The following is a 22,172-nucleotide window of genomic DNA, read 5'->3' as shown; positions in this document are numbered from 1 at the left end:
TTCTGGTACCCAAGTATCCTATGACAGGTATCATCAAAGACATACATGATACCACACAGTATGGCAGGCATGCCACCCTTCAACTGATCCAGGACTACGTCTTTGGGACACACTTAAAGAAGGTGATCCAAAAGATAATTTTTAAATACCTACTTTGTGTCCAGAACAATCTTAAGACTGGTCCTCCACCCCAAGTACCAGGGATTTAAGCAAGAGGTTCAAGGCTAACAGAGGACTGGCAAATTGATTATACTGTGATGCCAAGGGTTGCAGGAAATTTTAAATACTTGTTTGTATTTGTAGATATATTTTCAAGATAAATGAAAGCATTCCCCTGCAAGACCAAGAGAATGTCTGAAGTTATGAAAGCCTTCATAGAGAAGATTATTCTCGGGTTTAGATGGCCTGTCTTCATCCAGTGTGAATATATTGCCACTTTTGTAGCCTAGGACACCATGTATTCCAGGTTCTCCGCATAATCTGGAATCTTCATATAGCCCGGAGACTGAAGTCTACTGAAAAAACTGAAAAGATAAATCATACTATAAAAAACAAAACAAACTTTAGCTAAGATTTGCCAATAAACTAACAGCCTGGAATAACATTCTGTTCATTGCCCTGCTCAGAGTAAAGGTGGCCCCCAACAGTGGGCTTAAATTAAGCCTTTATAAATTTTATATGGGAGATCATTCTTCTGTTCTCTTCTCAGACTAAGGAATGCCAATAATGTACACATAAAGAAATTAGATATTATCAAATATACACAATCTTTAGCTTGCACTTTAATTGCTATTAATGAGTTTGTGGTTCCAGCAGATTGTGGTATCCAGCTGACATTCTCTTTCATCGCCTCCAACCCAGAGACTGGGTTCTGCTCAAGACCAGGAAAACTCAACATCTTGAGGACCATTTAAAAACACAGTGAACGAGGCCATGCAAAGCATGACTGGTGACTCATTTCTCTCTTCAGCTTGAAGGACGTAGACCCTGGATTCACCACAGCCATATAAAACCCACCCCGCGAGACACTAGAGCTATCAATAAATGTAGAGAGTGTCTTCAACTTCAGAGACTGTCTCAAACCTATTTGAATGGATAAGTAAATCCTTTGATGGACCTCAAATATCTTTTGAAGAAAAATATCAGATAAATAACTAACTTTAATGAAATTAGACAAAACACATGTCCTCTTGACTACTACAATAGTTACTTTGAACATAATAGGAATTTTCGTTATTATAATTATTTTATATAGAAAGGTGAGATAACTTCCTGTCTATTCCCTGCCTTACTGAATGCATAACCCATATATTTACTTGGTCATTATAATTGCCTAAGTCATTATAATTACTACATTTATAAATTTTACTTCATAATTGTCTTGGTCATTACAATTGTTAGACTTACCGATTTGCTAGACATCCTATGCCATGCTAACTTAGTCTGCCCCTCATTATTTGGACATTCTAACATTTAGAAATGGTCACTCTTGTTTTAAAACTTCTAATTATACCTTTCCTGTTACTACAATGCCTAGACAGGCATAACAACACTGTAGCTCAACTGTTTCAAGGTATTGCCACTGGAAGAAACTTACCAAAATGTTCGATCTGTCAGTTACTCCCCCAAACTATTCAACATAAGCATTTTCTGTTAGTCATATTTGGCATTGACCTTCTGGGTGCCCCAAATACGACTACCTATGTGCACCAGCTTCTTTCCATGGCTACTTTCCAGGTCCAACTAGTAGTACACCAAGAAATCACTACCCCATGTTTCAATCTCTCTTTCCCCATCATAAATGGAAAGTCATTCCATTACATAGGCCCTCCCTGGCCCATGGCATACTGGGCAGACAAACGCAGCCAGGAGAAAGGAAATGCAACTAAAAGTTTCTCCTTACTATGCCAAAAATATTTACAGTGGGGAATATCAAATTCTGGGGAGCCTATAAAAAAAGATTCATAGTTCAATTCCATTTGTCTACATTCCCCATGAAAAAATCCATCAATAAATGCACCCTTGAGGGCTTTACCTGTGCGCCCCCTTGGTACATGTTTTTTTTTTTTGTGGCATAGGATCAGACCCTCCTCTGTTAGGACAAGCCCACTGGTGTCTCAATAACCTGTATATTAAGGGCTCTCACTTATTGAGATACTTCTCAGTTCATGCTAATGACAAAAGATTCCCACGGACTCCAAAAAGGACTACCAGGCATATATCAATATATCGGATGGCAGAGCCTTCTAGGCATCACGAGTCCTAGCTATGGAGTATACACTCACTGGGACGTGATCAGAAACTTATTGGCAACCATAGACATAATTGCAAAAGAGGCTGCTAAGAACATTAAGGCTGAGAAAACTCTTCAAATTTACTTGCCCAGATAGTTCTTGACAACAGAACTACACTTGATTGTCTCTTGAATTTACAGAGAGGAGTCTGTACAGTGATGAATACCACCTGTTGTACTTATATCAGTGCTTCTGGTAAAGTAAAAGCCAAGCTAAAGAAAATCTTTCAGCAGTCTCACTGGAGACCATACGTCTCTACCACAGACACTATGTCTGAGTAGTTTTTTGAGATTTTCCCCTGCACACTCCATGTTTTCCAGTCCTTTTTTCAAGGGCTCTGAAAGTTCAAGCTCACAATTCTGTTTATAGGGCTTATAATTTACATCATAGGCTGCTATTCAATTAAATATTACAGTAAAACCATAGACTGAAGTACTAGCATGTTCATGCCACACCCTCAGCCGGGTATAACAACTTGCAGGTTGTTACAAGACGGATTCATTCCTCTAATCCTGACTCATTCTCTGTACCCCTTGTCAGCAAACAGAAGCTAGAATGGCCATTGCCCAATTTACACCATATTAGCTGTTACACCTCAGGATTAAGAAGGGATCAAGTCCTGGAGGAATTGAATGTGTCCCTAGGAAAATTATATAAAATTGATTAAGGGGGAAAAATTCAACTATGTTTTCAGGACAATCAGCAGTAATCATTAAGCCAGCTTTCCCTTTGTCCTGCTTGTCTGTAACTGGTCACTGTTTACTACCCTAGGATAAAGAAGCCTTTGTCAGAAGACCTTTTGGACCTTTTCTTTTCTATAGATAGAATCTAAGATGTTGCGAGATGATAATCTTTCTGCATGAGTTTCTCTTTCAGGTTCTGCATACCAAAAAAAAAAAAAAAGAAAAGAAAAAAGAAAGAAAAAAAACAAAAACTGCCAACATACTGGTCAACAAGACAAAACCTTATTTTCACAAAAAATTAAAAAATTAGCTAGGCATCATGGCACAGGTCTGTAGTACCAGCTGCTCAGGAGATCTGAGGTGGGAAGACCACTTGAGCCTGGGAGGCAGAAGTTGCAGTGAGCAGAGATCATGCTACTGAAATCCAGTTGGGCAACAGAACAAGACCATGTCTCAAAAACAAAAAGCAAACACACACACACGCACACACACAAACACACACACATCAGCTGGTCAAAAGAGCCTGGCAAAAAGCTGACTCAGGAAATAATGCAGGTTCCACATCCTGGTGATTTCATCCCCCTCACCCTGAACAATTGATAACCCAAATTTTCTAGCCCCTCACCCTCCATGATCCCCTTGAAGTCTTTAGCACATAGCCCCTTCCCAGAACAGATTTGAGGCTTGACAATCCTCCCAATTCCTTGTTTGGTGCCCTTGTGTTGATTAAAGCATTTCTTTGCTGCAAACCCTACTGTCTCAGTGTATTGGCCTATTGCTAAACAGTGGACTTGTGAACCTGATAGTGTTATAACAAAATACAATAGAAGCTATTTAAAGGATCAATCCATGCACGAGTCTATTTCTGGACACCCTTTTCTCTTCTATTGTTCTGTGTGTTTATCCTTTCACCAGTGTCAGGAGATCCTTTTACTCACTGTAGCTTTTTCTAAGTCTTAAAATTTGGTAATGTGAGCTTTTGACTTCTCTTTTCTTTTGAAGAATTGTTTAGCTGTTTTAGCCCCTTTGCCTTTCCATATGACTTTAGAATCAGCATGTCCATATGTGCAAAACATTGTGCTTGGCTATTCACCAGAACTGGGACACATTCATAGATGAATCTGGGGAGAACTGATATGTAACAGTATTAAATTTTTCAGTCCATGAACATTATATATCCTTTGATTTAGTAAGATCACACATTCTTACACTAGTTTTTTATGATTTTCAGCCTACAGATCCTGTATTTTATTAGATTTATAAGTACATATTTTGTTTTTCATCCTTCAACTACAAATTCAATTTGTTTAATAGATATAATTTATTAATGCTGCCTAATTCTTCTTTAGAGAGCTATGATAGTTTGTGGCTTCAGTAATTTTTTAATTAATCCAAGTTCTTGAATTTATTGACATGGCATTATTCAGAATATTTTTTATTTTTCTTTTAATATATGTAAAAACCATAATGATATCATTTCTGTCATTGCTGACATAAGCAATTTGTGTCATCTTTTTTTCTGATTTGGTCTGTCTAAAGGTTTCTCAATTATAGAGATCTAAAATAAGCTTTTGGTTTCCTTGTTTATATACATATTTACTTCTTTATTATTTCATCTCTGATCCTTATTGTAGTATTTCTTCTGCTTACTTTGAGACTATTTTTTTCTATTTTTTCTAATGTCTAATTGTAGAGGCTAAGATTATTGAAGGGGAACACTGTCATTTTCTATCCCAACTATTTAGTGACACCAATTTATTTCATACTGCTCTAGTGCCATTTCACAACTTCTGATGTGTAGTTTATCCATCAGTGTTTGACTGGAGTAGGGTGAGTATTCCATAAAAGATTTACTGTGTTTTTGGAGGGAGGTGGGGAGAGGGTATTATTGCCAAAAGGTGGATTTTTTTTTTTTTTTTTACTCCACTCTGCATTTTAGCTAAGAGAAGCAGCTTTGGAACTTCTAAAGTCTGTACATCTGTGAGACCCCACAGATAACTTGTTTTAATTTTTTTTTAAGTCTAAGTTTGTTATGGGTCAACTTGGTTCTTTCAAGACTTATTTTTAAGGTTTTAAAGGGCTGGTTTAGGGAGGCTACTGTGTCCCAGTTCTAGGTAAACTGTTTACCTGCAGACAGTTTGTTCAGAATGTTAAGCTACTTCTGATGTATCTACTAAATGACCTAGATGTTCAAAAGAGTCTTTCTACTCTGATTGATTCCATTTAAATGTCTCCCTGTGTTGTGTGTGCTCTGGGAATCTTTTACCTTTTTGTTCTCTGGTAGTGTTCTTCATCTGATAGGTATCCTTGGTCCATTCTTGGGGAGTTTTGCTCTACTCTCCAGAGTGTCAATATTCAGCCAAATAATCCAGGGAGTTGCTGTGGATATTTGTAGAGCCCTTTCACTCCATAGTTTCTTCTTTTTTTCACTCTCTTTTCTAGTGACCTCCCCTTCTTTTCTGCAGATTCTAGTGACCTCATCTTCTTTGGGAACACTGACTTTTGTTTCTTCTACTCAGCAAGTGTGTCATTTTCTGCTTGAATTCTCCTCCTCTCTGCTGCTATTTGGAAAATTTCTCCCAGCATAAAGTCACTTTGATGATGGAACTCATCTCATTGTCACTTTTTCTCTGGAATTAGGTGCTTCCCGTTTTCCAATGTCTGAAAATGTTATTTTCATCTATTTGGTTCCATTTCTTTATTTGTGGCTGGAACTCTGTTTTACTTCATTATTCTTGCCTGGCCTTTTACCTTTTTAAATTGTGTCTACTGTTTGATTTCTGTTTGATTTCTGCTCATATTTGGATTTGTTTTAAAATTTGTAGTCATGCTGGATTTTGTTTTCTTTGTTATAATTTATTATAAATCATAATTTATTTTCAGTTATTATTTTCTTTTAGAGCTATGTAATGATAAATTTCCCTCTGAGCACTATTTGAGTGTCATCTCACCAAGTTTTATTTAATATATTCTTATTATCATTCAATTCAAAATATTTAATGTTTCCTCTTCTGATTTTCTCCTTATCCCTGTGTTATTTATAAATGAAGCTGAGTTCCGGGAAGCAACCTAGTAACTGACAGTAATTTCTGTCATCCATTTACAGAAACAGTGACTTCCACTCTTTCAAGTTAAGTTCTACATAATTTGAGGAATCATCATTTTGGCCTTTCAAGATAAATAAATCTGTTACTGTCTCTCATCTTCTTTGAACTCCGCATGTCCATTTACTTTGAAGCACACAGTAAGAATGGCATTTCAAATTCTTGGAGCCAAAGGCTATGACAGTTATTTTGGCAGATTTTCTAACATCATCACAGGATCTCAGATACTCCAATTGGCTAAGTGAATTTTGGAATTGCCTAAAAGATCTAAAATAGGCAAGATTAAAGAGTCCTCAGAAATAATATTCATTGTCTATTGACTTCTAACATGCTGGAGAATTCCAAATCCATTAGACAACAGATTTCCAATAATTTCTTAGAAAGAATTATAGATATCTTAAATAGAGCCTTGTTTTAAAAAATGATGAAGAGTATTGATATAATATCTTTGGCAACTCAGAACTTATTTTCCTTGACTTAAGTATTTGAATGCTTATGATTACCCAGGTTTTCAGTTACAAATGACTTACTATTTTTTATATTCACATATTATTTAAGTTCTCATAAAATGTTATCGAACATTTGGTTGTCTTTTTCTTATTCTCTTCCCTTTTAGAAACATGTTCCAAATCAAGTATAGATATTAAGAATGGGTTTATTTCTGAATCTCAGTATACATATGCCTTAAATAAACAAGCGAAATATCAGTGCAAACTAGGATACATAACAGCAGATGGTGAAACATCAGGATCAATTACCTGTCGGAAAAATGGATGGTCAGCTCAACCCACGTGCATTAGTAAGTAATTTATTACATTTGTATTGATTGTCCAGATGATACACAAAAGTTTACTAACTTTAGTCTCTTTTGGGGGGCTGATATAATTTCATTTGAAAAGATAAGAAAAAGAAACCTAGAGGAACATAGCAGACATCAATTTTTTCCTTTTCATATTAATTACTCAAATATTAGTCTGTCTTTCCATTCAGGCTTTTCCTACTCTAAAGCATTCTGTGTTAAACAAGTTAGGGAGCTTTATGTGTATTCTGGTTTAAACTGATTGTGCTTTAGCTGAGACCTTTATGACTGTTATATATACCTGTTTTATGTGATTAGCCTTTTATATCAAAGTCTTTGCTCCTAGATATAAAAGTAATGTTTTTAATGAAGATATGGGTGCATAGTGCATAATATCAAAATAATTTAAACTCTATAATGTGTAGATTTGGCACTGTAGGAGATGTCCAATTCTGAATATCTTCCCCCTTAGAAAATTTTTGCAAATATATAGGTAGTAGAGAGACAAAATATTCCTAGATGGTACCAATTTCTGCTCTATTGCATGATTTTCCTACCACACTATGTAGATATTTATGAAGATTTTCTAGGAACAACTGGCTCAGTTTGTCTTACTTTTTTGCAAAACCACTCAGTTACATTTATATATGTATGTGTGTGTGTGTGCATGTGTGTGTGTGTGTGTGTGTGTGTGTAGAGAGAGAGAGAGAGAGAAAGAGAGAGAGAGAGAGAAAGAGATGGAGTCTCACTCTGTCGTCGTCCAGGTTGGAGTGCAGTGGCGCGATCTTGGCTCACTGTAACCTCCGTTTTCCGTGTTCAAGCGATTCTCCCACCTCAGCCTCCTGAATAGCTGGGATTACAGGCACCTGCCATCATGCTCACCTAATTTTTGTATTTTTAGTAGAGACGGGTTTTTGCCATATTACCAGGCTGGACTCGAACTCCTAAACTCAAATCATCTGCCCGCCTTTCAGTAATATATTTGAAGTAATGTTTAATATATTCATGTTAAGTAAAGTGAGTATCTAGGTTATTCATGTACACTGTTTTCATTTTTTTAATGTCTATGCTTAATATGAGGTCTAGTTTACAAAAAATGTTACTCCTCATAAAAAACTGATTTTATACTAATTTTTTTTTGTTGTTTTTTGAGACGGAGTCTCGCTCTGTCGCCTAGGCTGGAGTGCAGTGGCCGGATCTCAGCTCACTGCAAGCTCCGCCTCCTGGGTTTACGCCATTCTCCTGCCTCAGCCTCCCGAGTAGCTGGAACTACAGGCTCCCGCCACCTCGCCCTGCTAGTTTTTTTGTATTTTTTAGTAGAGACGGGGTTTCACCGTGTTAGCCGGAATGGTCTCGATCTCCTGACCTCGAGATCCGCCCATCTCGGCCATCCAAAGTGCTGGGATTACAGGCTTGAGCCACTGCGCCCGGCCTATACTAAATTTTTAATTATTCTTTTAAGATTTTCTTATTATGAAAGAGAAAATGTCTTGTATAACATGCGAATTCATCTTTTCAATCTTTTTTTTCCTTTTTACATATGTCTTAACTACAGATTAGTCTGGACTCTTAATTTACAAAATTCTGTTATGATTTTCTTTAAAAAAGTAATATACACCTGTAGTGACTTGTTTTATTACTAGCATTGTCATAAATGCTTTATATAAATGAATTAAGAAAAATGTTCCTAAAATAGATTTTGGGGCTTAAGCAATGAAAAAAAATGCTGTGTAGAAACATATACTTTCACTTTTGGCAACTATTTTAGGACAATAAATTCTCACCATTCACAGGTTATTTTTGTACAGTACTTATTTATTAGTGTATCTAATCAATGAAGCTTTTTATTCTTAGAATGGGAAATACTCAGGTTGTTTATCATATGACATTAGAAATAATATTCTAAATTTTTTATGACTAGAATCTTGTGATATGCCAGTATTTAAGAATGCCAGAGCTAAAAATAACATCACATGGTTTAAGCTGAATGACACATTGGACTATGAATGCCATGATGGTTATGAAAGCAATACTGGAAGCACCACTAGCTCCATAGTGTGCGGTGACAATGGTTGGTCTGATTTACCCGTATGTTATGGTAAGTACTGGTTTTTCAGAAATTCATTTTTCAAAATGAAAATAAATCTGTGTTCCAATTTTAAAAATTTGAATTATATAGAGAAATTCTTAAGGAATGTTGACTAAAATCAAGGTATCTCCTGATTTAACATAAACTGGGAAAAGAAGGGGGGTTTTGAAAATATTTCTAAAATAGTGCATTAAATTAATGTTTCCTATGGGCCACCTACCTTCCAGATTTGTGATTATAGTACAATTGCTTTTGTTACCCTAAATAAAAGCTTTCAAATTATTTAGAACCTAGCACTCATTACCAAAATTATAATTTGTTACAATTTCTTCAGCTAATTTGTTTTTTAATTTCTATTTTACATCTACTATCTTTTGTGTTAAGTTCTGTACTTTCTGAGCGTAGTTCTTTATTTTCTAACTTTAACAAGTTCTGAGAACTATTACATGAATCTCATTTATGTTTTCCAATCAGCCATCTATTTTTCAAGGTTAGAAGAAGGATCGACTCTGTAGGAAAACAAGTGTATAAATAGAGTGTTCCAAGGCAAAGAAAAATACGTGCAAAGCTGTAAAAACAAAACAATGTATTTCAAGGTGATAAAGCAGAGTCTAGCCTGCTGAGGCTAGATGGGAGGCAAGGAAACAATTGTCAAGATCAGCTCAGGGCATCCTATCATTTGGATTCATTTTATGACTGATGAAAGCCCATAAAAGAGTTTTAAGAAAAGAAATGGTATAATTTGATTTCTAGTTTTGTTGAATTGTTTTCCTGGATGCTGTACTTTTTGTAGGCAAGAGGCGACACAATGAGTCCAGGTAGAATGAGAAAGTGTGGGGACTGAGAGCGAGTGATGATAGAAGAGGTGCAGAGTGGAAGGCTGATTTGGAAAACATTTTGGTGTTGGAAAGTACAGGTGATGTTACTAAACGTTGGGTGTGAAAAAGAGTGAGATCAAGGGACTCATGTGTTTGTTTTTAATTGTTTTCTCACAAGTATGTAGGTAAATGGGAATACCATTTTGGAAAATCGTACTGACTGGAGAGAAAGCATTTTGAGAGGGCTGTTGCAACTTTTGACTTGGTCACATTATGGTTCAGTTGCCAATGGAAAATCAAAACTGGATATGTGAACTGTGGAGTTGGATATGCATCTAGCGAGGAGATATGCATTTCGGAGTATCATCATATAAATGATGACACTAAATTGGATAAGAATACAGAATGATAAGAGCGAAGAGTTCAAGACGCAGCCCTGAAACATTACAACATTTCAAAATAAGGCAGAAGAAGAATAAACAGTAAAGAAAATGGAAAAAAAGGGGAAGTACCCAGAGAAACAGGAGAAAAAATCTAGAATGTTGCCATAGACATAAAAATAAGGAATTATTAATGAAAAGGGAGTGTAACAGATTGCTTAAGAAGTCATCCTGTCTGAATTCTACTTCCACTACTTGCTAAGCCTGTATCTTTGGTCAACACAGCAAGTCTATTTGAAGCTTTGTTGACTCTTTCTTATTGGTAAAATGTCACAATATTTACAAACAGTTCTAATATTTCAAAGGATTGTTTTGGTTAGCAGACTAAAATATGTATAAATATTTATTGCCATAGTGTCTTGTATAATAAAGTCAAGGAAGTTGTAATTTAATTATCTTATCATTATCAAAGTGATAAATATTTCTAATTTAGTTATTATGTTCTGTTCAGAAATTGTGATGGATTAGGTAAGGTACAGGCCAACGGCAAGTGTAACAAAAATGGTTTTTAATAGAGTAGAAAAGACAGATCCTAAGTAGGATCTGTCAATAAAATAATGAGCAAGATATTTAATACAGACTACGGACATAACTCTTTCAAGATTCTGGCTGTTCATCAAATAGGAAATTCAGAATATAGCTAGAGGAAAGTTGTGCACTGAAGGAAGATTAAAAAAAAAAAAAAAAAAAAAAAAAAGATGGAAGACACCAGAGCAGACACAACAGAAGGGAAGCTGCAAAGGCTGAACACATGACTTACATATTGCCCTGAGAAAATTCAAGGGGAAGGGATTCAGAGCTACTGTGGAGTTATTGTACTTTGGTGGCAACAGGACTGCTTACAACCTTGTGACAGGTGGCCACAGGACTGCTTACAACTTTGTGACAGGAGATGGGAAGGAAAATGAGCAGGAAGGTTGGAAAATGGTAAAAGCTGATGGATTCTGGGAAGTATGAGACATGGTCATCTGAGATTGAATAGTGTGTGGGTGAAGGAGGAAGAGGAGTACTAGGTAGAATAGAAAAGTTTTGAAATAGTCGCAGCTGAGAAAGAGAATGAGTAAATTATAGATGAACGACAGTGTCAAAGGCCCAGTTAAATTTGAGTCATTCCAGATGTAAATACCTATCATAGGACAGTAGAAAATGGTGAAAACACAAGCACAGGTCTACCTGTCCAGAGATTTTTTTCTAATATAAGAGAGTGGAAAACAAAACAAAACAAAACAAAAATAAGCCAAATATCCAAGTAATAAAAATATTTAAAATATATTTTATAGATCACTGGGTTCAGAGAAATAGAAAATCCAATGATTGAGATAGAAAATAGTAGGAAAGGAACTGGAGATCTGTTTTACATAGGAAGTCATCTATGCAAAGAATGGTTGAAAGCCATTCATTTAGTGAGAAGGGTATGTGCAACAGCTGAGGCAGGAAAGAACTTTACCTTTTAATAAAATTCAAAGATTGTAAAATCTGAATCCTGGATTTAGTGGAGGAGAGAGATATTTGATAACACTGGAAGAGTAGGCGTGGATCATAAAGAGTTTGAATTTTATTCTAATTGAGAGAGGGAGGCTTAATTTAAGAGAATCATAAGTTTCTTTTCTGTTATGATAGGTAAATTTAGGTTTTATGAAGCCAGAAGCTTTTACAATTTTGAGGGGTCTTCTTCAGAAAAGAACACAAAATCGCGAATATATTATTTGAATAGTCTTTCCAATCACCAGACATGAAATGAAAACCTAAAGGAGAGAAAGTTGGAGTGGCGGACATAGCAGTAGAAGCTGATGTAGAAAATGGCTTTCTATTGCAAACTGTACAAAGACTTAGGATCATTTGAACACATAACTAGGAATTTGCTAGTGTAGTACAAGCCTCCAAACATTAAATGAAGAAATGCCAGCTTAGTATTCGTTTCAAATATTCTTCTCTCAGCCATGTAACAGAAAACTGCATACAGATTGACAGACATCTGAGTGCATTTCAACTGTCCTAGGAGGTCTCTCTTTGTTGAAAATTTTCCACAGTGTTATTCCAAGTGTTATTACAGAGCACTTAAGCTAAATAAGTTTTATAATCTTCAAGGAGTATATACCTCAGAGTTAAAAATTCATACTAATATTTCACATATCTAGTACTAGGACTTAGGGTTTTGAGTTTTAGATGAAGAAAAATATTTCTAATTCAGGGAGTGTCCATTCACATTCTTCTCTAAATCACGTTTCCTAAGTTATTACCTCTATATTAAATACAGCAATTGAATAATACCCAATAATCAAGATCTTACCTTTTCTTTTTAAGATAATGCTTTTCACAGTATTATTACAGAGAGAATTTATAGAAAATTAACAACAAAAAATGTAAATAAACACCCATACAAATAAAAGAATTGCTATGTAGAAGATTGGTATACACTTTTAGGAGAGAAATCCCGTTAATTCTCATTCAAGTGTGATTTTCTGAAATAATCTGCAAAACTCGTTAAAACAAACACAAAAGCAAATTTCTGTAGTTATTATTTTGTGACATTACTTTTAAGAATAGGTTTAAATCTAATTTTGTAATTATATAGTAATAATTGGGATTATGATGTAATTAATTTTCCTTTTAGTATGATTCTAATTTTTGAATTCTAGCTTGTACTTTTCTAAGCAAGCAAGAAAGGAGGATTCTGAATAAGAAAAACAGTATTTTGGATAATATTTGGTAATGTTGCTGGTTTTTAAAAATTATAAACATGTAAGAGATAATTTTACACATTTCTTATTTGAATCAGAATAATTATCAAATTTATTAAACATTGATATAAATAGTAGATATAACAAAATTATTACTTTGTTTTATTTTTATTTTTTTGAGATGGAGTCTTGCTATATCACCCAGGCTGAAGTGCAGTGGCACAATCTCGGCTCACTGCAACCTCTGCCTCCTGGGTTCACGCCATTCTCCTACCTCAATCTCCCCCGTAGCTGGGACTACAGGCGCCCGCCACCACACCCGGCTAATTTTTTGTATTTTTAGTAAAGACAGGGTTTAACTGTGTTAGCCAGGATGGTCTCGATCTCCTGACCTTGTGATTCGCCCGCCTCAGCCTCCCAAACTGGTGGGATTACAGGTGTGAGCCACTGCGCCCAGCCCCAAATTGTTATATGTTAGCATAAATATTCGGGATACCTAGAATTTGCCTTTCCATGTGACCTTGAAAATATATCTTAGTTTGTTTTCTTTATTTGTAATATATTAATTATGTGATTTTTATGTTTTTCTAACTTAAAATATATTAGAAATGCTATTTTGGGTTCTTTTTCCTTGATTACAGTAAACAAAAATACCAATTTTAATTAATTTCTTAGTGCATACATCTTCACTAATAAATCTTTGATGATAATTTACCTTTTTGTGATGTATATGTCAATCACCAAGAATTATAAACATGACGAGACCAGGAATTATTTGAAGGTGGTTTAGTTTCAGTTAAATAAAGGTATCCTTGACTCTGCAATGACAGATACTATATCATCATTATTCTCAGGATCCTCTCCAGTTCTATTATAAATTTAACTTCTTAAGATATTCCCATGGTGTTTTATGATGCGTTCTTTTCTTTTTTAAATTTTAATTTCTATGTTTTATATGTTTAGAGGGTCCAAATGCAGTTTTGTTGCATGGATGTATTGCCTAGCGGTGAAGTCTGTACTTTTAGTGTATTCGTCACTCGAATAGTGAACATTGCACCCAGTAGGTAATTTCTTATTCTTCACCCTCCTGCTATCCTGCCACCTTTCTGAGTCTCCAATGTCTATTATTCAGCACTCTCCGTATGTGCACTTTATTTAGCTCCCATTTATAAGTGACAATACACAGGATTTCACTTTCTGAATCTGAATTATTTCACCTAAAATAATGGCCTCTAGTTTTATACATGTTGCTTCTGAAGGCATGATTTTTTCTTTTCTTTTCCTTTTTTTTTTTTTTTTTTTTAAGTTGTGTAATATTCTATGGCATATATATATACGTGTGTGTGTATATATATATACGTGTGTGTGTATGTATGTGTGTGTGTGTATATATATGTGTGTGTGTGTATATATATACACCCCCCCCCACATATTCTTTATCCAATCATCTGTTGATGGACCATTAGTTTGATTCCATATAATTGTTGCTGTGAGTAGTGAAGCTATAAACGTATGAGTCCGGCTATCATTTTGATATGATAATTTATTTCCTTTGGGTAGATACACGGTGGGATTGCTGGATGAAATCGTAGTTCTGTTTTTAGTTCTTTGAGAAATGTCCGTTCTGTTTTCCATAGAGGTTGTACTAATTTATATAGCTACCAACAGCGTATAAGCATTCTTCTTTCTTCTCACTGTCACCAACATTTAATATTTTTTGAGTATTTCACAGTGGCCGTTGTGTCTAATATAACATGATAATCATTTTTAAATTTTCATTTCTCTGATTATTAGTGATATTGAGTTTTTTTCATGTTTCTTGGTCATTTTTATGTCTTCTTTTGCAAAATGTCTCTTCATATCCTTTGCCCACTTTTTCATGGGATTACCTGATTTTTTTCTTGTTGAGTTGTTTCAGTTTTTTGTAGATTCTGAATATCAGTTCTTTTTCAGATTCATAGTTTGCAAATATTTTCTTCCATTCTGAGGTTGTCTGTTTACTCTGTTTATTACTTCTTTTGCTGTGCAAAAGATTTTTAGTTTAATTCAGATGTATTTGTCTGTACTTGATTTTATTGCATTTCCTTTAGAAGTCCTAATTGTAAATTCTTTGCCTAATCCAATGTCCGGAAGAGTTTACCATAGGTTTCTTGCATGATTTTCATAGTTTCAGGTTTTACATTAAATTATTTAATCCATTTGGGATTAATTGTTTTATGTGGCAAGAGATAGGAGTCCAGTTTCATTCTTTTGCATGTGGCTATCCAAATTTCTTATCACCATTTACTGAATAGTGCCTCTTTTCCTCAGTGTATGTTCTTGACTACTTTGTTGAAGTTCAGTTGGTTGTAAGTTGTGATTTTATTTCTGAATTCTCTATTCTGTTCCATTTTTCTGTGTGTCCATTTTTATACCAGTACCATGATGTTTTGGCCACTGCAGGCTTGTAGTATAATTTGAAGTCAGGTAACGTGATGCCCTTGCTTAGAATTTCTTTAGCTACTTGGGATCTTTAGGGTTTCATATGAATTTTAGAGCAGTTTTTTTCTGAATTAAGTGAAAATCGATGTTGCCATTTTCTTTGGAATTGCATTGGATGTATAGATGGTGTTGGGCAGTATTGCCATTTTAATAACGTTGATTCTTCCATTCCATGATCATGGGATGTTTTCCCATATTTTTGTCTCCTCTACAGTTTCTTTCATCAGTGTTTGTAGTTTTCCTTGCAGGGATCTCTCACTCTCATGGTTAATTGCATTCTTAGATATTTAATTTGTTTTATGGTTACTGGAAATGAGATGATTGAGTTCTGATTTGGTTCTCAGGTTGGCCATTATTGATGTACAGAAATGCTACCAATTTTTGTACATCAATTTTGTATTCTGAAATTTTACTAAATTCATTTACATAATTTAGGAATTTTTAGAGGAGTCTTTAGGATTTTTTAGGTATAAGATCATATCATCAGTGAACAGAGAGAATTTGACTTCCTCATTTTCCATATGAATGCCGTGTATTCCTTTCTCTTGCCTGATTACTCTGGCTAGGACTTCCAGCACTATGTTGAGTAAAAGCAGAGAAACTGGGCATTGTTATCCTATTCTAGTTGTTATGGGGGAACACTTTCAACTTTTTCCATTTAGTATAATGTCGGCTGTAGGTTTTTGTGATATATGGCTTTTATTTTGAGATATGTTCTTTCCACGACTAGTGTCTTGACTATATTCATTAAGAAGTAATACTGAATTTTATCAATTTTTTTCCGCATCTATCGAAATAATCATCTAATTTTTAAAAAAATTCTGTTTATATGGCAAGTCACATTTATTGATTTACCTTATATTGAACCAATTTTGCATCCCTGAAATAAAAGCCACTTAATTGGGATGTATCATCACTTTGATATGCTGTTGGATTAAATTTTCTAGTATTCGTTTAGGATTTAGCAGGTATTCTCAATGGGGATACTGAACACTAGTTTATTTGTTCTGTTGTCGATGGCCGGGTTTATAGAATGAGTTAGAGAAGATTTTCTCTTCCTTGATGTTTTTGGAGCAGTTTCAGTGGATTGATATTGATTCTCCTTTGTATGTCTGGTAGAAATTGGCCATTTATCCTTCTGGCACTGGGCTTTTATATTTTTTTAACTGGTAGAGATTTTATGACAGATTAAATCTCACTGCTTGTTATTGGTGGTATTGATCTGTTCAGTATTTCTATTCCTTCCTTGTTCAATTTTGAAGGTTGTATGTTTCTAATCAATTTATTCATTTTCTCTAGATTCTCTGGTGATTTTTTTATTTCTGTGGTATCAATTGCAACATTTCTATTTTTTATTTCTACTTGTGTGGAAGTAAAGTACTTGTGTTTATTGTAACCTTTTTTCTTCTTCTCCCAATTAGTCTTGCTAGTGGTCTATTAATCTTGTTTATCATCTCAGAAAACTAACTTTGTGTTTTTTGATCTTCTATTGTTTATTTGGTCCCAATTTTACTTAGTTCTTCTATGATTTTTTAAAATTTGTTTTCTTCTGCTAGTTTTGGGTTTAGTTGTTCTGTTTTCTCTAGTTTCTTTAGTTGCAAGGTTAGGTTAATTTATGACTTTTCTATCTTTTTATGCAGGCATTTCACACTGTAAACATTCCTATTAGCACTGCTTTTGCCATATCCTAGAGGTTTTCGTATGCTGTGTCTGTATTTTCATTTGTTTTAATTTTTTTTTAATTTCCATCTTAATTTTATCACTGACTCAAAAATCACTCAGAAGTAAGTCATTTACTTTTCATGTATAGGGATAGTTTTGAAAATTATTTATGACATTAATTTCTAGTTATATTTCACCATGTTCTGATAAGATACTTGTTATTATTTCTAAGCTTTAAAGTTTTTTGAAACTTGCTTTGTGGCTGTAGCCTAGCATATGGTCTATTTTGGAGAATGTTCCATGCACAGGTGTGAAGAACATATATTCTGAGGTTGCTGGGTGGAATGTCATTTAAATACCTGTAAAGTCCATTTGTTTTAGAGTCCAATGTAAGTATAAGGTTTCCTTGTTTATTTTTTTTCCAGAAAATCTGGCTAGTACAGTCATTGGGCGTGTGGAGTTTGCTTGCCCTCATTATATTGCCATTTATCTTTCCACTTAGCTCTAGTAGCATTTCCTTTATGAATATGGGTGCTGAAGTTTTGAGTGCATATATATTTAGAATTATTATATCTTCATGCTTCCTTTATCATTATATGATGATCTTCACTGTCTTTTTTTCTGATGTTGATTTAAAGTCTTTTTTATATATAAATATATCTATACCAAATACTTTTTGTTTCTGTTGTTCAAAATACCTGTTTCCATACATTTAGCATGAGTTTGTATAAGATACTCTCAGTTAGGTGGGTTTCTTGTGAGCAGCATGTGGTTGGTTTCTGTTTTCTAAATTTGGCCCACAAATCTGTATCTTTTAAGTGGAACATTTAATCTATTTATGTTAGAAGTTAATATTGTCATGTGAGGTTTTGTTCTTGTCATTATGTTAGTTGTTACCTAGCTGGTTTGTAGTCTCAACTGTGTAATTATTTAATAAGACCTGTGAGTTTTGTACTTTTGCATGTCTTTATGATGGTGAGTATTGACCATCTGATTTCATGTTCAGAACAACCTGGATCATTTATTGTGGGGTGAATTCCTAAAGTGGATTTCTACTGGTGATGAATTCCCTTAGTATTAGCTTGTCTTGGAAAGATTTTATGTATTCCTCATTTATGAAGCTTAGTTTAGCAAAATACAAAATATAACTCTAATAGGTGTTTTTTCAAGAAATATGAAATAATCTTTCTGAAAAGAACTCTGAAAATAGGACACCAATCTCTTCTGGCTTGTAAAGTTTCTGCTGAGAAGTCCACTGTTAGTCTTATGAGATTTTCTTTATAGTTGATTAGATGTGTTCTCTTGCTGATTCTATAATTTTTCCCATTCACATTGACTTTAGATAGCCTGATGACTATATGTTTGTAGAAGTTCATCTCACAATGTATCTTCCTGGTGTTATCTGAGCCTCTAGTGTACAAACATCTATATCTCTACCAAGAAGGCAAGAGGAGACAAATTTTCCTCAGAAAGGTTTTCTAACTTTTAGCTCTTTCTTCTCCCTCAAGAATACCTATAACTCTTAAGTTTTCTCTTTTTTTTAGAACACCATTTTTCTCAAAACCTTTGCTCATTAAAAAAAAGCTATTTGCTATTTATTTTTGTCTGACAGGGTTAATTTGAAAGACCTGTCTTCAAGCTCTGAGAGCAAGTTTTTCTGCTTGATATAATCTGTAATTAAATCTTTCAACTATATATTGTAATTCTTCAATGAATTTTTCATTACCATAAGTTCTGTTTGTTTTTTAAAACATATTTTGGTGCATTTTTCAGTCATATCCTGAGTTTCTTTTCTAATTTCTTTGTGTTGCTTTTCAACTTTCTCTTGGACTCCATTTAGCTACTTTAAAATAAATGTTTTAAATTCTTTATCTGATATTTCAAAGATTGTATTTTGGTTAGGACTTATTGCTGAAGAGTTAGTGTGATCCTTTGGGAGTGTTGTAATATGCTCTTTTAAATCATACTTCCAGAAATGTTTCAATGGTTTCTTCTCATCCAGATGAACTATCTCTTCTTATTTTTGACTGTAGTTTCCAATAGATAGGATTTGTTTTTCCCTTTGAGAATATGACTATGATGTATGTTGTATAGAGTTATTTGGTTTAGGTTCTGGGTTCTTTCCATGGTAAAGACGCTGTATGAGTACATTGGTTAGCGACAATTTTTGTGTGATGGGTTTCTTAATTGCTGGTTGTAGTAGTTATGTACTGGGTGCATGACGAGGCTTACTGCCTCCTGAAGGGCTGGTATGGAAGACTTCGCAGAAAACTAACTTCGTTCTCCAGCATCATGCCCTAGTGTCAGCATTTTGCATTGGGCTGTGCAGTTTAACATTCAGGACAGTAGGTGGCGTGGACAGGCAAGAGCCAGCTGCAGCAGAAGCAGTTGAGCCTGTGCTTGTCATTGTTTATGGGAGAAACTCTCTGTTGCCCCAGGAAATGGACTGATCTATGAAAGGTACAATGGTCTGAGGAGCTGGGGACAAAACGGGGTGGATCTGAACCACTAAGCTCACCCTTGGATGCTCCAAGGATGAGCACAAGCACCAGCCCTGACAGGGGTGTCAGGGGAAGACCCTGGTGAGATATCCCTAGCTTGTCTTTCTTGCAAGCCTGGGTTCACTGGGCACATCACCAATGGAGATGTAGCCACCCTTAATACACCTAGAATGTCTGTCCTCTGGTGTGTCTGCACCAGTCTCCTTTGCGAGTGACCACAGCTATGTCCACAGAATTGGGCAGAGGGGAGATGTCCCCCTCTCTACATCTGTGCCCAAGCACTGGGACCACTGGGCCCCTGAGATGGATCTATACTCCTCCCTTGCAGAGCCAAACACCGCGTCTATGGGTCTGCTGGAAGTGGTGTAGTCATTTTCAGCCCACAAGCAGGTTGCTCTTGCACACGGGAAAGTGAATGCTACAGTCTTCTTTGTCAAAAGGGGTGTCCCTTTGTTGCAGTTTCCATTAGGAATGGCAGTCCCTGATGGTTAAACTACTGAGAATGCTGTAACTCCCTTGGGTCCAACCAGCTATGGGGGACTGCCACATCCAACCAGGTGCCAGGGAATATCTGTGCGGCTCTGGTGTTATGGGATCAGAGGGCTGAGGTTCCTGTGTAGGATACAGTCCCCACATGAGTGCACTACAGGCATGAAACCTACCACTGTATCTTAGGTCCAAGGGGAAGGCAAATGACCCTGTTCAAGCTAGTAGTTTGGTGTAATGCCCTCAAGAAGTTCCCAAATCTCCACTCACACCAGTGTGTGGGTTCATGAAGGCAGAAGAGCTCTCGACAGCTTGGATCCACATGGTGAGCTGCAGGGAGTCCAAAAGACTCCTACCTACATTGCCTATGAAGTCCCACAGGATCCTAGTCAACCTTTGAGGCTCTTGCTTCTATCTCTTTCCATGCTTTGGCTTTTCTCCATGATTTCTCTATGACGCTCCTGCACCGTCTCTTTGATATTTTTCAAGTTATGATCATTTTCCTGTAACTTTGGTTCTTCTTTCTGAGAAGAACTGGTGTCCAAACTCCTTAGCCATCTTGTTTTTAAAAAGCCCCAATTCTGGTCTATATGCACTTTTAAAATTGTAAATTAGTCTTTTTTTTTTTTTTTTTTTTTTTTGAAACGGAGTCTCTCTCTGTCGCCCAGGCTGGAGTGCAGTGGCCGGATCTCAGCTCCTGCAAGCTCCGCCTCCCGGGTTTACGCCATTCTCCTGCCTCAGCCTCCCGAGTAGCTGGAACTACAGGCGCCCGCCACCTCGCCCGGCTAGATTTTTGTATTTTTTAGTAGAGACGGGGTTTCACCGTGTTAGCCAGGATGGTCTTGATCTCCTGACCTCGTGATCTGCCAGTCTCGGCCTCCCAAAGTGCTGGGATTACAGGCTTGAGCCACCGCGCCAGGCCAAATTAGTCTTTTTTAATATGAGAGAGTAATTTCATGTTTTGAGTAAAAAAAGTAATATTAAATTTCATAAATATCAGTGATTAAAACTAATTTCATTGTAAATAAGTTGAATTTACAAATTAATTTTTAGAACAGATACACTTCAATACCGTAACATTTATCATAAAGTTCCATTTCAATTTAGACAGTATATAAAACATAATATGTAGCATTCTTTACAGGGAAAAGGATTTATCTGATGCCCTTCTGTATACCCAGTATCAACCTGGCTTTATTGTGGCACATGTAAAATTTACTTTGGCAACGATTAATTGTATATTCTCATGAAATTATTTTACCTTTTTTCAGAAAGAGAATGTGAACTTCCTAAAATAGATGTACACTTACTTCCTGATCCCAAGAAAGACCAGTATAAAGTTGGAGAGGTGTTGAAATTCTCCTGCAAACTAGGATTTACAAGAGTTGGACCGAATTCAGTTCAGTGCTACCACTTTGGATTATCTCCTGATCTCCCAACATGTAAAGGTGAATGCTTATCTTACAATTGCTGAAATAAGAATTAGAACTTTGAATACCAAATATTTTTTTCTTTATTTATTTTGGGCTTCTATTGTCTAATGAATTAAGTCAAATATTTGCCTGCGAAGGATATGTGTTGGGTACTGAATACCTAAGGTTCAGTTACTTAAATTAATCCCCATTGTTTCTTGAACGGTGTACTAGAAGTGTTCTTAGACACACAGGTGTTGTCAGTCTTAGTCTACTTTAGGTTTATGTTTCCATAAAGGAATAACTGAGGCTGGATGATTTATAAAAATGTTTTATTTGGCTCACTGTTCTCATGACTATAAAATTCAAGATTGGGCATCTGCATTCGGTGAGAGCCACAGAATGCTGGTAGAAGGGAAGGAGGAGCCAGTGTGTCCAGAGAATACATGATGAGAGAGGAAGCAAGAGAGAGAGCAGGGCAGTGACAGGCTCTTTGTAAGAACCAGCTCTTACAGGAACTAATAGAATGAGAACTCTCCCTGAGTGGGGGCATTCATCTGTTCATGAGAGATCCATACCCATGACCCAAACATCTCCCATTAGGCCCCGCCTGAAACATTTGGGATGAAGTTTCAACATGGGGTTAGAAGTGACAAACATTTAAACCATAGCATGGCTGACAATGGAGGGATTTCTTTGTAAATTTTCATTTTGCCTGAAAT

The 22,172-nt window shown here is 35.6% G+C and overlaps 1 protein-coding gene across 3 annotated transcripts in view; it reads left to right on the top strand.

The window, feature by feature from the left end:
- CFH (complement factor H) overlaps positions 1 to 22,172 on the top strand; it is a 113,716-nt gene that overhangs the window by 58,949 nt on the left and 32,595 nt on the right. For 2 of the 3 annotated variants that reach the window (XM_050782512.1, XM_050782513.1), the window contains exons 10-12: positions 6,698 to 6,880; positions 8,802 to 8,978; positions 21,310 to 21,486. In XM_050782512.1, the coding sequence (XP_050638469.1) occupies positions 6,698 to 6,880; positions 8,802 to 8,978; positions 21,310 to 21,486 (537 nt within the window). Of the gene's footprint in view, positions 1 to 816; positions 3,229 to 6,697; positions 6,881 to 8,801; positions 8,979 to 21,309; positions 21,487 to 22,172 lie in introns of those variants that run through there. The other variant, XM_050782514.1, reaches the window with a different exon arrangement.

Source organism: Macaca thibetana, chromosome 1 (assembly GCF_024542745.1).
Source record: "Macaca thibetana thibetana isolate TM-01 chromosome 1, ASM2454274v1, whole genome shotgun sequence".
NCBI classification, from domain to species: Eukaryota; Metazoa; Chordata; class Mammalia; order Primates; family Cercopithecidae; genus Macaca; species Macaca thibetana.
The sequence above is the reverse complement of the archived record's forward strand: the minus strand, read 5'-3'. Positions and strand labels throughout refer to the sequence as shown.